Source organism: Vigna umbellata, chromosome 7 (assembly GCF_029865625.1).
Source record: "Vigna umbellata cultivar VRB3 chromosome 7, Vumbellata_1.0, whole genome shotgun sequence".
NCBI classification, from domain to species: domain Eukaryota; kingdom Viridiplantae; phylum Streptophyta; class Magnoliopsida; order Fabales; family Fabaceae; genus Vigna; species Vigna umbellata.
The window spans coordinates 27,036,563-27,052,210 of NC_142171.1; the positions used below are offsets into that span (position 1 = coordinate 27,036,563).

General features: G+C 33.1%; 2 protein-coding genes across 3 annotated transcripts; both read right to left on the reverse strand.

Moving 5' to 3' along the window:
- Positions 1-2,092: 2,092 nt before the first annotated feature.
- LOC124840368 (FRIGIDA-like protein 3) lies at positions 2,093-7,934 on the reverse strand. 2 transcript variants are annotated; one of them, XM_088094488.1, is made up of 5 exons: positions 7,786-7,934; positions 7,371-7,419; positions 5,032-6,089; positions 4,692-4,864; positions 2,093-2,695 (listed from the first exon to the last, which is right to left on the reverse strand). In XM_088094488.1, exons 3-5 carry the CDS (start codon positions 6,077-6,079, stop codon positions 2,276-2,278), a joined length of 1,641 nt encoding a protein of 546 aa, XP_087950614.1. In that variant the 5' UTR covers positions 6,080-6,089; positions 7,371-7,419; positions 7,786-7,934; the 3' UTR covers positions 2,093-2,275. The 2 variants fall into 2 exon arrangements, with proteins under 2 accessions (XP_087950614.1, XP_087950615.1); XM_088094489.1 differs by lacking the exon at positions 7,786-7,934 and adding an exon at positions 7,595-7,705.
- A 2,445-nt stretch (positions 7,935-10,379) lies between these two features.
- On the reverse strand, positions 10,380-15,648 carry LOC124840367 (FRIGIDA-like protein 3). Its single transcript, XM_047316403.2, has 4 exons — positions 15,498-15,648; positions 13,688-14,742; positions 12,748-12,920; positions 10,380-11,012 (listed from the first exon to the last, which is right to left on the reverse strand). The coding sequence occupies exons 2-4, from the start codon at positions 14,730-14,732 to the stop codon at positions 10,593-10,595; spliced, it is 1,638 nt and encodes a 545-aa protein (XP_047172359.1). The 5' UTR covers positions 14,733-14,742; positions 15,498-15,648; the 3' UTR covers positions 10,380-10,592.

Below are 15,648 nucleotides of genomic sequence, written 5' to 3' on the forward strand. Positions count from 1 at the left end.
ACAAATATATATTGAGAAAAAAATGTAAGAATCCAAGAGTAAAAAAAATTGTAGAACTCAACACAAATAATTATGTTGCACTATTGTTTATGATTTTTAATCTATTAAATTGTATTTAGTCTTTTTTTAGAGTTTATGTTTGTCTCATTTAATTCTTTTGTTAGTCCTATAATTTTCTATTTTTATTGCTTTATGTCTTTTAAAATTTATTCAAGTTTTGTTTAGAGTTTTGTATTTTTTTTTACCTATTAAGTCAAGATTTAGATCTTTGCTTAAGTTACTAGAGTTTTTTTTCGAGTGCTAAAAAAGCAAAAGAGTACTTTATATATAAAATGAGTGATAGAATTTGAATTTCTCCAAACACTTTTCAAAACAATTGTTATTGGATTTTGAAATCCATCTAATTCTTCAATATTCGAAATTCATTAATTTTGCAATAAATTTCGAAATTTATTAAATATTTCATTAAAATTTGAAAATATTTCATTAAATTTTGAAAATATTAAATTTTTCTAATTTTTTAATTATTTAATTTAATTTTATTAAAGGATTTTTTTTTATTTATTAGAGGTGTAAGAAGAAGTTTTCGAATAAGGAGGAGAAACATCCATCTTAATTTCCTAGTGAAAAATCAAGGAGAGTGAAGAATGCTTTGAATATGCATTTAAACTTGTATTACCCAATAAAACTCAGAGTTACTCTCTCTACTACAACACACTGCTCCCTACACCTCCTCAATTTTTTTAATTCCAAAAAATACCATTTTTACTTTTACCCTTAACCTTTTTTAACTTTTTTCTCAAAACCTTAATTTTTTACTCTCTTATTCACTCGGTCACACACCACACCCCCACCCTATACCCTTTACCTTTTTTAATTTTTTCTTAAAACCCTAATTTTTTACTCTCTTATTCACCACCACGCCTCCACCTCCACCTCCACACTCTTACTTTCTCTCTTCCTCTCTTATTCTCCTCTTCCTCTTTCCCCAATTTCCCATTTTCGTCAAGGTTCTGTGTGAACATGTGTTGTCTGTGTGCTTGGTGTTGTGCGTGTGTTGGGTGCTGCTACATGCCTCTGTTTTGTGTTAAATGAAGAAGAGAAACGCGAAAGGCGACAACAGATACGAGGTATCCGTAAAACACTTAAACGTATCTCAAAATTCATCCACGAATATTGACATTTGTTCTGAACTCTGTATTCATACCTGGGAACCTTTTGCTTGGCACCACCACTGAACTGCCTTCGACCACCACAATAGCACAGTTAGAGGGAAGAAGCAAGAGAAATCTGATTTCTGTGGGAATGCTTGGGTGTGGGAGTGCATTGATACAATTGATGGATGTTGGTGAAGATAAATACATTTTGACCACCACGAATTATATATTTTCCAGGATGGTGGAGAGAGTAATGCGTTCAATTACTTTCCCTAATGGTAGTTCTAAATAAATTAGGGCCCATTTTTTACGAGGAAAGCTAAAACTTTCAAATCAAGAGCTAAAAAAATTATCAGAAAATGTCACTTAAACTCTAAAAATATTGTTGTGATGAAAAACTGCTCAAATAAGTTCAATGTTTTTATCTGAAGAATATGGCATCAAAAAAGAGTTTGCAATTTCCAACAATTTCGTGGATGAAGGTGACTGATAATTTTATTATAGCATGCATAACATGCTAGTGGTATTTGAGAAATTAAATCATTTTTAATAAATTAGAGAAATTTATTTATAATATCTCATCTAAAACATTTATTTACTTTCAATCAATATCTTGCTTTTCATCATTTAAAATCAATATTTTACCAGTCTGCTAAACAAAACGATATGTAAAATACAACGAAGAAGCTTCAAGTATCCAATGATAAAGATACTGAATTAAAATTATCCACCCTGAATCAGTTATTTTTTCCGTTCTTCTACTCAAAGACGGAAAATATGTTTACGAACAGTTGCCCGACAGCACATACTACTACTAGTGACACTCTTTCAAAAAAATCTACCAAAATTATAATAGAAAATCATGAAATGAGAAAGTTCCAAAACAACAGATGGAAGCCGAGAAGGATAGAGTGCAAAGGCATGAAAGCAAAGAGTGAACAAAACGAGAACAGAGTTCATACATTAGAGGATCAGAATATGTTGTGCTACAAAAGTTAAATTTAAGCATGACATTTTACCTCTACATTTGAGGAAGTGCAACAATACAACAGCTTAAAGGTTAAGACTAGATATTAAACAAAAGGATCATAATTACCCCGTTCTCACATCTCACCTAACTAGTGGAGATAAGTGGCTTGGTACTGATACCCATTTCCAAAGTAGTTGCCAAGGCTGGGAGACATGTTATACGTTGCAGTGCTCATGAGAGGGGGGCAATGATTATCCGTTGGTGCAGGGTACATGTACGGTGGTCGGTCGTATACATACTGTGGATACCTGTCAGCAACTCTAGCATACGAAGTTTTATCACAGGGGATGTTAGTGACGCGTGGACCGTATCCAGCACCATTTGCGCGAGGTCTCTTGGGTTGAGGTTTCGTTGCTTCAGTTTCTCTCTTCTTGTCAGCTTTCGCCTTCTCTAACTGTATTAATCGTTTCTGCAGAGGATCCAGAGGATACTGCTCATCAAGTTTATGTTCTTCAATGCACTTTATTACAGCCTTAAGAGCAACCAGCTCCCGTTCATTAACCTCAATCTGAGACAAAAGTCGGGTAGGAATATCAAAAGGAAAGAAAATAAAAACTGTATATTACCACAACATATGTTTGTGCCATGTATAGATGCATTTCATCAGAAGTATGCAAGATATGTTTGTGCCATGTATAGATGCACTTAGACAGAACCCTTGGGTACCCAGAGAAGCAGTGAATGTCTTCCATCAATGTTTTCTTGATTACTCGTATTTGAATCCCTTCAACTTTCGGGATCAAGCAGTTTTAGTCTGCTTATTATTTCGGTACCCCAATGCCACGCTTCATAAATTTCAGTATGAGTAATAAAGTAAAATATCTTAAAGCCATTACATCTTCATGCGGAACAGAATGATGTGTCCACTTATTTAGCTTGACAGAAACTGCCTCCGGTAAACAAACAACTAGAATTTTTTATCCATCTGATCCCATAAGAGGTCAGCATCCCCACCCATCCACATCCTGGTCATCCCATACTTCAGCAAGAGATTCTATAAAACACTATCCACTAGCATGGGTATGATTGGGAGATTCATGAAATATGCTATGATGAAGTTAAAGAAAGGAAATATTGTTATCCATGTACACTGACGTTTATCTTCTTCGGCCAAGGCAAGCACTGTACAAATTGCCTATCCTCTTAAATTATTCGCAGCTGTCGTTACACTATTCAAATTACTAGTGCCAAATCTAACAGATTTCTTTGGGGACTACAAAGCCGCCAACACTTCGATGCGCTGCCTGCCCCTAATTGTAAAGATTCTTTTACTAAATATTCAAAGATATTGGACGGCTTGTTGCATATTTTAGCCAAGTTGGCTAATAAGCAAACACTAACATTTCAAATTAGGCATGGCACAAAAGAAATACTTATTTGATAATATAATTCATAAATATATAAATGTTTTTAATATACAAAATATAAAATTAAAATCATCATAAAAAAACACATTTGAATATATAAATTATTTTGGATTTACAATGCATATAATTTAAATTGTGATATAAAGTTAATTTTAATTATTGACAATTTCGTTTTAAAAAAAACCCATTGAAATTCAATTTGGAGAAAAAGAAGAGTTTAGATTTAAAGGAAGAATGAGGATCAGGAATACAGTAAACTACATCAGTGAGCAATCATAAGTCAAATAGTAAACCAAAAGCTCTGTGTACACTGTACAGTGTACACTGAGAATTAAAAACTTCACGAGCTGTCACGACATGCATATCCTTTAGGTCCTAAACATCAAAGACGGAAAACTCTAAAATCAAGATATTTTTGTAATGCATTTAGACTTTCGTGAGGCTTTGGCACCAAATTACTTTCTAAAAATAATATATCTTCTGCCGCTATATAGATTTAACCAAAAATATTTTATTTCTCGTAGAAGAGTCCTTGTCTAAATTTTTTTCCTTAAACAAACATGAATGGAGTATGAAGGCCTTCCAGTTCATCAGTTTTACCAACATGGCTCATAACATTTTGAGGAGTAGTGTTTCTATCTGCTAAGGAACTGTTAGGAACCAGAATGAATAGAAACACGAAACATAATTATTGGAAACAAGAACCATTATAAAGGATGACCCCAATAATCCTAGAGCTAATCTCTTCAGAAACAGATGAGTCCCCGGCACAACCCCTCAAAGTCTCTAATAGAAAAGACTCATGACGAGATCACACTCCTTACCCATCTCCAAACAATAATTCATATTCAACACTAATTGCCACATCAGCAGCCCTTCTCTAACTCCACCATTCATCTTAAATGAGTGTCCTATCAGAAACTTTTCTAGCGTTTAATATGATAAGAGGCATAGCTTTTATATGCTATCTTGTTTTAGAAAAATGACACAAGTGGCATGCAATTATGACCCCAAGAAAAACAATATTAGGAAAACACCAAAGCTAGGCAGTATCTCAGATAATTAGCTCAAACAGTGAAAAGAACATAATGGTGGAATAATTACTTCATATAGAAGAAACTCAAGTCAATAACACACCTGAGCAGTGGGAGATGAGTTAACACTTTTAACAGGAGAAGAAGCTTTTCTTGCATCTTTCAAGTAAGACTTCAGTAAAGTAACGGGAGAAAACTGTTCAGTAAGATCAAATGCAAAAGCCAAGTTAACAGCATCAATTTGCCGCCCACTGTTCACCAAAACCTCAATTACACCTGCATATCCAAAAAGTAAAATGAAACACTAAAAACAAAAATAAATATAGAATAAACAAAATAATTAAAACATATTCCTTGCATAAATACAGCTCAAAATTCAAAATTTCCTATAGCTTCTATGCAGTTTTTTATCATGACAAGCATAATAAAGATCAAATACACACCAAACATCTTTTCTGACAGCCCAAGGAAACGGCATAAATCAGCAGTTTGACGGCGTCGAGATACCATTGGAATCAATCTGGATAACTCCTCCTCATCAAAACCAGAGGCAATACCAAAACTAGCTACAAGTTGTAAAAATGCATGAGCCTCCAGAGAATTCCCATTGCTAGCATCCATGTCAAGAGCATCCAATCTGGGTTTCCACTCTTCAGCAACTGCCTTTGCCCTGTCCTTGATATCTTCTGAAATTACATTAGAAACACAATCTGAGTTGCTCAGGAAATCACAGAGACATTCCATCAGCATGATACAAGTTCGGCGAAGACCCAATAAGTTAGCATCCTTCTTTACATCCTGATTTGACACTTCTGTACAGTAAAATCCTTCCAGAGAATCTAAAACTAAACGGGCAGCATTAGGAGCAGCTCTTAATGCATTTGGTATTTCATCCCTTACAGCAGCCAGGTTCTTACGGTTATCAGATATGAATTTGTGAATTCCAGCAGCATCCATCTCCTTGCATAATTTCACCAACTCTGGATAAGATACCAACTCCACATTTCCATTTTCAGGAAGTTTTACATCTTCCACATTACCTTCAGCTGCAGTGGACACGTTATCCACAGGTTTCTCCTCTACAACTACTATCCCTCCTTTACCACCATTTGAGACAGTAGCCAATTCGCGTGATGAAATCTTCCTGTGCTTTTCTCGAGCATTTACAATGGCAAATACAGCAGCGTCTCTTTTCTCTTGAATCCTCTGGAACGAAGCTTGCTCCTTGGCAAAAACAGCGGCTTCCCGCTTCTCCAACAGCTGGCGAGCTTTCATTGTCTTGTTTTCAAACTCTTTCTCCTGGTCTTCCAATTCATGAAAGCGCCTCTTCAAGGATTTCTCAAGACCATGAAAATGTTCCTCTAGTTCTTTCCATTTCATGTTAAGTGTAACAGCCCGATAATTTTCAAGTTCAGCAAATGCCTTCTGCAGCTGTTGTATCTTAGAAGTTGTAGAATCCATCAGTGTAGCAACTGAATCCGAGTCTTCCATAACAGAGAAGCTGAAAGTAAATAATGAAACCAAAACCAAGTTTAGAATTTTGTACACACAGACCACGTGCAGTAGCAAGAACTAAACATATACCATCAATGAAAATAGTCATCATCTTGATATGAGGATAGTCATACATGCACCAAATGAGAAAAACAATATTTGTACTATCCAGATGCAAGAAAAATAAAACAATAGAAGACAGATAAAAGTTGTCACTGAGAACATAAATGATGAAGGTTGAGAGAAAAAGCTAATAAGGCTTACGGTTTTAGGCTTATGATAATGCATAATCAATTACCTAAAATAGGATTTTGTCAGACATGATTTTTTGGCAGTGTTTTGAACACAACACTGTGAAGTATATATTATAGGGTTAAGGTTGAAGTTTCTAACTTCTTATACATTTCAGAACTAAGTAGCTTACAAATTTTGCAATGAAGACTGGCAATTAATAATGTGTGCTCCTCAAAAACTCCCTCCTCGATAAAGTGTGTGCTTAATTCAGCTTATTATGAAGAAATAATTGGTTATTATAGTAAGATTTAGAGAGAATTTTTAAAAATAATCAATAACGACCTAGATTTTAAGATTTTCCAGTTAAACACTGAAACTGAACACTTTATTGCAAACAAAAATCCAACCATTTCTGTTACAGAGTATTAATGACATATTCACACAAAAATAGATACTATTTTCATATAGTGAAGTCTGCTTACAGATTTAGAAATGAAATTATTAGCATGAACACAAAAATGACCAGCATTCAGTAAAATTATGCTCCAATTTGCAATGATATCTACACATTAGGATTAAGATTCTCTCAAGTGAAGAAATAACCGTATAGTGGTGCAATTCCCATTCAACAGTTTCATATTTACTTGAAATAAACCAAGAAAGCTTATTAGAAGATTGTCAACTATTAATCATTAATTATACTCTGAAATATAATTTGAACGGCTTACACAATAATAGCAATACCCTACAGCTAAAGTTAATACTACGAGTGAAAAAGAAAAAAGAATCTAAAGCATCTTCCCCCACGGACAACTCATTTAAGTACACAATGGGCGAAGCTAGCCTTATTACATCATCAAAAAATCCAGCTGAAATTTCAAAACAAAACCCGAGTTCAATCCACTTAATTAACTATTTTTGGCATCAAATTTTAACCCTCCACGGAATCCTCACCTGTTCATTTCTATATAATTCGTCGGTCAGCTTAATTAGTTACTAGAACGACCTTCAGACTCCAAAAACAAAAATTAAAAATAAATACTAAGAAACTTACCAACGAAGATATCCAGATCCAAACCTTCTGAATCACGCCAACAAAAACCCTAAAATAGAAACAGGGGCAAATCAGCACAACATTTCTACTCATTAGTTAAGGCAAGACAATTTCAACCATAAAAAAAAAACTCATAAAAATAACTAATAAAACATATCAAAAGACAACAATTTAATAAAAATCACAAGTTCAGTTGAGCATATAAAAAAAATAGCACAATTCACCACAGTGCAGTTCGTGAGCAGATTTCGAGCACAATGCCCCGAAAATCTCTCAATCGACGAACGCAGTAAGCGGATTCCTGCTCCGCATAAACAGACAAAGCCGATCTAAACCGACAGCAAGAAAACAAAATCACGGAAATATATACATATATTTATATAGAAAGATAGAGAGAGAAAAAAAAAAGCATTACCTAATTGACGTGAAAAAAAAAAGTAAAAAAAAAAATAGAAAGAGAGAGAGAGAAATTGTCAATCCATTTTCTCACAGAAACGTGAAACCCTAGGAGAGAGAGAAGTGAGGAGAAGAAGACGAAGAAAAGAATATGTGGTCGTAGTGTCTGTTTAATTAATAGAGTGTGTCTCTGACACTCTTTCTTCACTATTTTTTCTACTGTCTTTTGTTTTTTCCTTCTAAAATTAGTATTTTAAATAATAAGATTTTTTTAACTAAATTATAATATCTAAATAAAAAACATTCATTTAATATAGTTATAGTTACACAAAATTTACTTTTTATCTGCATATATATTTCAATTTATCTGCATATATATTTTTTTAATTTTTTAGGGTCTGAAATCATAAAAAAAAAAAAGTAACATATGTTAAGCATAAAGTTTTAAAAATAATTTTTAAATATAAAAAGTGAAAGATAATTTTAGCCTAAAATGAATCATTTTAATTCTTGTATTTAATTGGAATTTCTATTTTTGAGAGTTCCGTTTTGGAATTGGCGATTTCCGTAACAGACAGAGAAAAGGATTGAGGAAACTGCGCAGTGTGTGGTTGAATGGAGTGAATGCGACGGTGTCTTCGACAAAGTTAACAAACAGATATTCTTCTCGGGAGCTGTTACAGTCACGTATGTTTTTAATAATTTAAAATATATTACAAATTAATTTATAAAAATTAATTTATTTTAAAAATACATAAAAATTCCAAAAAATGTAAAATTTATGTCATATCATATTTAAATATTGGAAAGAATAATAAATAAAATAGTATCATTAACTACTAAACATGTATGCAAATATTATTATATATCAAACAGTTATTCACACTATTTTATACTTTGTCAGTTTGAAGAATGTATGCAACAATTATTAATTATTCTATAGCATTTGGTGATAATACTAACTAATAATCAATCAACACTTCAACAGTAAGGATGGCAAATCTGAATTATTAGTTGACAATGAATATTGGGAAATAAGAATTTTTAATCAGATTTATATATAAGAGTAGGTATACTTTTAAATATTAAAATATTACGGTGTATATTTTTAATTATTAAAATAATTTTAATTTATTTGGTATTCTGGTTTAAATTTTATATAAGTTTTTTCTTGTTAAAATTTTATAATATTTTATTACATTTTATAAAAATGTTGAATTAATATTTGAGTTGTTATAAACATGAATATACTATTCATCATCCAATAGAAATAAGATGAATTACAAATTTTATATCTATCACTTATTATAGAAAACGAATATTAGTATAACTTTTTTTAGAATGAAACGTATATAATATTTATAGTTAAACTTGTATCCATTCAATTCTCGACTATTTATAAGTTCAATAATTAGTGCAACTTAAGATTAAAAAAAATCAAATAATTACTTAAACAATTTTGTTATTACAATCTTATCTCACTCTCTAAAAACATTAAAGCGGGTATATTTGAAATACTGTAAAGGATAAAACTACAATAATTTTGGGATGTAGAAACTGTATTTCATCACAGGTTTGGAAACACATTTAACATCATTTTAATAAAAATATTTATTATTTTTCCAATCAGAATTTTTATTATAACAAAAAAAGTGAGTGTTATAGAATGATAGTGTAAATGTTTTTATACTATCAACTAATTAAAAATACTTAAACATGATTTTGGTATCCTTATTTTACTCAATTTTTAATTTTGGTCTTATTTTAAAGCATCTCAATTTTAGTTCAATCCTTAATTTTGCATATATTTTTTCTTTTATTTTGGTTTAATTAGACCTAGGGCTAGCATGTTCATTTAAAGTACCGTAAAAGGTTATTTAATTAGTTAAAGTGTAAGAAGTTGAAAAAATAAAAGTAGATCAAATTAACTAATGAGCCGAATTTGTGTGTGTTTGTGTGTATATATATATATATATGTGTATATATATATATATATATATATATATATATATATATATATATATATATATATATTTTAATATGGATCACATGTTTCTATTAAAAAAACCAAATTGTAGATTAATAGAAGAGTAAAATTCTACGTAAGTCAATTAAGAATAAGCAGTTACTTTTAAAGCAATTATTATAAAAGCAAAATTTATTTTTTTATTATTATTATAAATCACATTGATGGAATCACTAAAATAATTGCTTGGTTCTGCTACATGCATCTATGTCTGGTCTCCTATTATAAAGAAAATCAAGTTTTAACTTGACCTATTAAAAATTATAAAAAAAATCAAGTTTGTTATTTTACATCCCTAACTCAAATAGTCAAATTCAATTAAAGAATAGTATATTATCAGCTTAGCCTATGTTTGAATAAATAAAACATCGACTAGAGGGGAATTGATTTTATAAAATAAACTAACAATAAAATAAATTAAATATGTACTTTTAAGAATAATATAAGCTTAAAACAATTGAGTCATAAGTGTAGTTGCTAAGATGCAGTGACGAGGTCTAGTGTACAGTTTAAAAGAGAGAAAACATGAAGTGTAGTTCCTAGGATGCAGTAAGAAATGACAATGAGATCTAAGAAAGAAGAAAATATAGTAGAAAGGTAACAGGGTGCATACATTAGAAGATCAGAATATGTTCTAGTACAGAAGTTAAAATTTGAAGATGAGATTTGATCAGTTTCAGCGATTCTTAGAACTACATAGATAAAGTGCAACATACAACAGCTTAAGGGTTAAGACTTAAGACTAAATATTAAACAAAGTGGGTCTTGGTCATCTGCTCACCGTGTCTGGCGCATGCTAACTAGTGGAGATATGTGGCTTGGTACTGATAAGCATTCCCAAAGTAGTTGGCAGGATTAGGAGAGATGTTATAAGTTGCAGAAGCCATGAGAGGGGGACAGTGATTGTCAGTTGGTCCAGGGTACATGTAAGATCGGTCATACACATATTGAGGAGGATACCTGTCAGCAACTCTAGCATATGAAGTTTTGTCAGATGGAAAGTTAGTGACACGTGGACCATATCCAGCACTGTTAGCACGGGGTCTCTTCGGTTGAGGCTTTGTTGCTTCAGTTACCCTTTTCTTGTCAGCCTTCGCCTTCTCCAGTTGGATCACTCGTTTCTGGAGAGGTTCCAGAGGATACTGCTCATACAGTTTATGATCTTCAATGCACTTAATTACAGCCTTAAGTGCAATCAGCTCTCGCTCGTTAACATCAATCTGAGACAGTAGCATCTAATTAGGAATATCACAGAAGGGACAAATATATATTCACACACAAACAGGTTTAAAATCAAACATCAAGATCAGATATCTTCAAGCATACAAATATGGACCTAATGGAGACACCAAAATATGTTTTTGCAATGCATTGGTACAACCCTCACACAAACCAAGACAGTGAGTGAACGTCTCTTCCACCAATTTTTGGAGGGACTTGACTAACTTCTCATCCCTCTAAGTTTTTGAAATCAGAGCATTTCTGTCGTCGTTATTTCAACTAAAGCAATGTAAAATCTCGTTATTTCTATTATAGACAAATTTACACAACAAGATTGTGTTTCTTTTTGCTGGTTTGGCTTATGACAGAAGCTAACACTCAGAAAAATTAATAGAATTATCATAAAGCCAATTACAAGCAAACCCTTCGTTCATTTTCCATTCTACCCCAACCCTCTCAGTCTTATCTCATGAGTCATCAAGCCTCACACAGACATTCACACCTGTAGAAAATTTTAGTAGTGACAGCGCTACTCTCGATTGTTGCAAATCTAGATAACTGCATCAGTTACATATCAACTATGCATTCCTAAATAGTCCTTGAATTGATCTACATGGGGCCTCCATACGGTTTTTATAAAGGTATAGCTCCAAATTATGCATACTGAAAAATTCTTGTATCATTCTCATTTTAAAACAGTCAACTAGGGTATGGTTTGAGAGATATACAAGTCCTTAAAGAAACAAAGGTACTCCCCAAAGCAGACAGATTACACACTATCTGTGAAGGTTCATCAGCTGGGAAGTTGCTATGCAGGCAAAGGTCTTAGAGAAATGGAGAGCAGAAGTGTTGGAATCAAAATTTGACACTGAAAACCTAGGGCAACAAGAAATGCTTTTTTGTATTGGAAGATGCAGTCCAAAAAAAAATATTAGTTTCAAAAACATGGGGATATGTCAAGCATTGGGCTGAAACTGGTTTGACAAATGAACATGGAGGTATGTCAATTATTGGGGCTGAAAAGGCTCTAGAAAAACTAAGAGTAGAAAACCAATTGAAGGCCAATTAAGTCATAACAAGGCAGGCAACCATAATCTGATAGACTAACAAAATCCTATTGCCAAATTTGAAATTTGAACTTCAACTTAATTTATATCTCTATATTCTGAGCTTATTTGTGAGGGTGAGCCTCCGTGCAGTGCAGCACTGACATTACTGCTCCGTGACCTAGAGGTCATGAGTTCAAATTCTCGGCTTGCTGGGTTTGGTCTGTGTACCCAGGACCCACTAGGTGAGAACTTCAGCACTGGGCTGCCCACTTTCTACCTTATTTGCCAGAACTTATTTTGTAACATTTTGTATTCATTTATGCATGAAAGTAATCTGGTAAGATATTCAAAACTGCACCTCAATGAAATGAGTAACCTAATCCAAATTCCTAATCAAACCAAATAGGTAAATAAATATGGAGGCGTAGTAAGATTGGGAAAGAATTCATAAGATTGCACCTCTACCAGATGACCTTTTTTTTTTCTGAAAATCTAAAACCATTTCCAACACAACCATTCCTATGTAATAACCAAGCTCAAAATTTCACGTTGACAAAAAATTATAGACAACTTCAATAGACAGGGCATAAAGTCTGGAGAACTCATACATTTCAGAGCACTAGTTCAAATTATTACAAGAAACAGATGGATAATTACTCGATACAACAGATTCTGAACAACTTACCTGTGCTGTCGGAGATGAGTTAACATTTTTGACGGGAGAAGAAGTTTTCCTAGCATCCTTCAAGTAAGACTTCAGTAAAGGAATAGGTGAAAATTGTTCTGTAAGATCAAATGCAAAAGCCAAGTTAACAGCATCAATTTGCCGCCCACTATTCACCAAAACTTCAATGACACCTGCACATGAAAAAGCCAAATCAATCATTAGAAATAAAAATAAACAGATGCAATAACTCAGTTACTTCACTCTCGGGATCAATTAGATGATAAAGTCATTGGTGTATGCATGTCAAAAGCCATTTTGGGGATTATGCTATGAAACTAAGTTGAAGGTTTGCACTTGTTATGTCCATCACTGTTTACTTTGCAATGTATAAGTTTTAGAGATTTTCTTAATTCTTACAAGATAATTTATATAACATTAATATTCATATTCATTAATTTTCTTTGAACATCCTAACATACAAATGCAACTGATTTGATTAGCCTTCACTTTCATGAAAGCAAACGAGCCATTACTTATTAAAATTCATGTTTCCTTTTTCGTTTTTTCCTATCAATAATTTAGCAAGAAGCATCCAGCATGCTCATTCACGAAAAGCAGTCAAATACAATTAATGGCCCTGGAAAAATCCTATTACTAATGAACGATTCTGCAAGGTACAGAGTACTTAAGCAAGATGCCACGTTTATAATCACCAAAGAGAAACATAAGGAAATACTTTTCTCAAAACATAAATCCAAATATATATATATTCAAAGAAAAATATACGTGTAGATGAGATGATTATATGAAGACACAGTATATAGAATAAAAAAGTAAAAGCCAACTTAAATGCATTTTCCTTTAGCTGTATAAGATTTTTGTTCAAAACCTAAGATTCTTTATTTGAGGTATTGATCTTTGTCAGAGACAATAAATGAAGTAAAGAACAAATACACACCAGGCATCTTCTCTGACAACCCAAGGTAACGGCACAAATCAGCAGTTTGGCGACGTCGAGATACCATTGGAATTAGCCTGGATAACTCTTCCTCATTAAAACCAGATGCAATACCAAAACTTGCTAGAAGTTGCAAAAATGCATGAGCTTCCAAGGAATTCCCATTGCTAGCATCCATGTCAAGAGTATCCAATCTGGGTTTCCATTCCTCAGCAACTGTCTTTGCCCTGTCTTTGATATCTTCTGAAATTACATTAGAAACACAATATGAGTTTCTCAGGAAATCACACAGACATTCCATCAGCATGATACATGTTCGTCGAAGACCCAATAAGTTAGCATCCTTCTTTACATCCTGATTTGACACTTCTGTACAGTAAAATCCTTCCAGAGAATCTAAAACTAAACAGGCAGCGTTAGGAGCAGCTCTTAATGCATGTGGTATTTCCTCCCTTACAGCAGCAAGGTTCTTACGATTATCAGATATGAATTTGTGAAGTCCCGCAGCATCCATCTCTTTACATAGTTTTACCAAGTCTGGATAAGACAACTCCACATTTTCAATTTCAGGAGAAAGTTCCACCTCTCCCACTTTACCTTTAGCCGCAAAGGACACGACATCTACTGGTTTCTCCTCCACACACAATGCCCCATTACCCCTATTTGAGACAATAGGCAATTCACTTGACGAAACCTTCCTGTGCTTTTCTCGAGCATTCATAATATCAAATACAGCAGCATCCCGTTTCTCCTGAAGCCCCTGCAACGTGGCTTGCTCCTTGGCATAAACAGCTGCTTGCCGCTGTTCCAGTATTTCCCGAGCCTTCCTCGTTTTGTTCTCAAACTCTTTTTCCTGGTCTTCCAATTCATCAAATCGCCTCTTCAAGGATTTCTCAAGACCATGAAAATGTTCCTCTAGGTCTTTCCATTTCAGGTTCAGAGTAACAGCACGGTAACTTTCAAGTTCAGCAAACGCCTTTTGCAGCTGTTGTATCTTGGAAGTTGTAGAATCTATCAGCGTAGCAACTGAATCCGAGTCTTCCATAGCAAAGTAGCTAAAAACAAGTAAAATAATTAACTAAGTACCAATTACCAAACGTCAACTTATGTAATATCTAACGGTATTCATAGGGAAAATAAATAAGAATAATCTAGTACTGCATTATCCTATTTTAGACAAGTCTTTATGGTCAAAAGCTTCACAAACTTCACTGAGATTAGGATTCAGTAAATTTAATATTTTATTTAAAAAATATTTACCAAATTATCAATTATTATTTTCTTTACAATCTCTCTAGCGGCTTGATTGATCACTAAAACTCCCAAGAACACTACCAAAAACAGAAATCTGACAAGAAAACAAAACAACTTGCCGAAAGCAGTTCAGGATCCAAAGCTTTCAGTCGCAGCAACATAAACCCTAAAAAACTGAAGATTTTTTTTAAAGTGATATAAGGAAGCAAAATTGGCGCAAAATATCAACAGAACCATTAATGCAAGAAAGAAGATAACAACAAAAGAGAATAAGTTAAACTAAAAACCAATTGAATTTTCTTACAAAAATTTATTCAATTTCCTAAAAGAAACAAAAAAAAAACTCAAAATTCTTCTATAGCTCCGTTACAAGTGTAATTTTGGAGTGCAATTTCAATGAAATTGCATGAACCGAAAACACAACGAACGGAGAACGTGGATTCTTCTTCTAGTCATGCAAACAAAGCCGATCTAAACCAATAGAAAGAAAACAAACAAAAACAAAAACAAAAACAACAAAAAAGAATGAAATGAAAGAGGAAAGAAGAGGAAGTACCGGAATGATCCGAAGGAAAGTGAAAGCCGAAGAGAAGAGAGAGAGAGAGAGAAAATTCTCAATCCATTTTTTCTCTCTGCAACTTCAACACTTGGAGAGAAAGAGAAAGAAGACAAGAGGAAATTATAGTTTGATGTGCTCTTTGATTTAA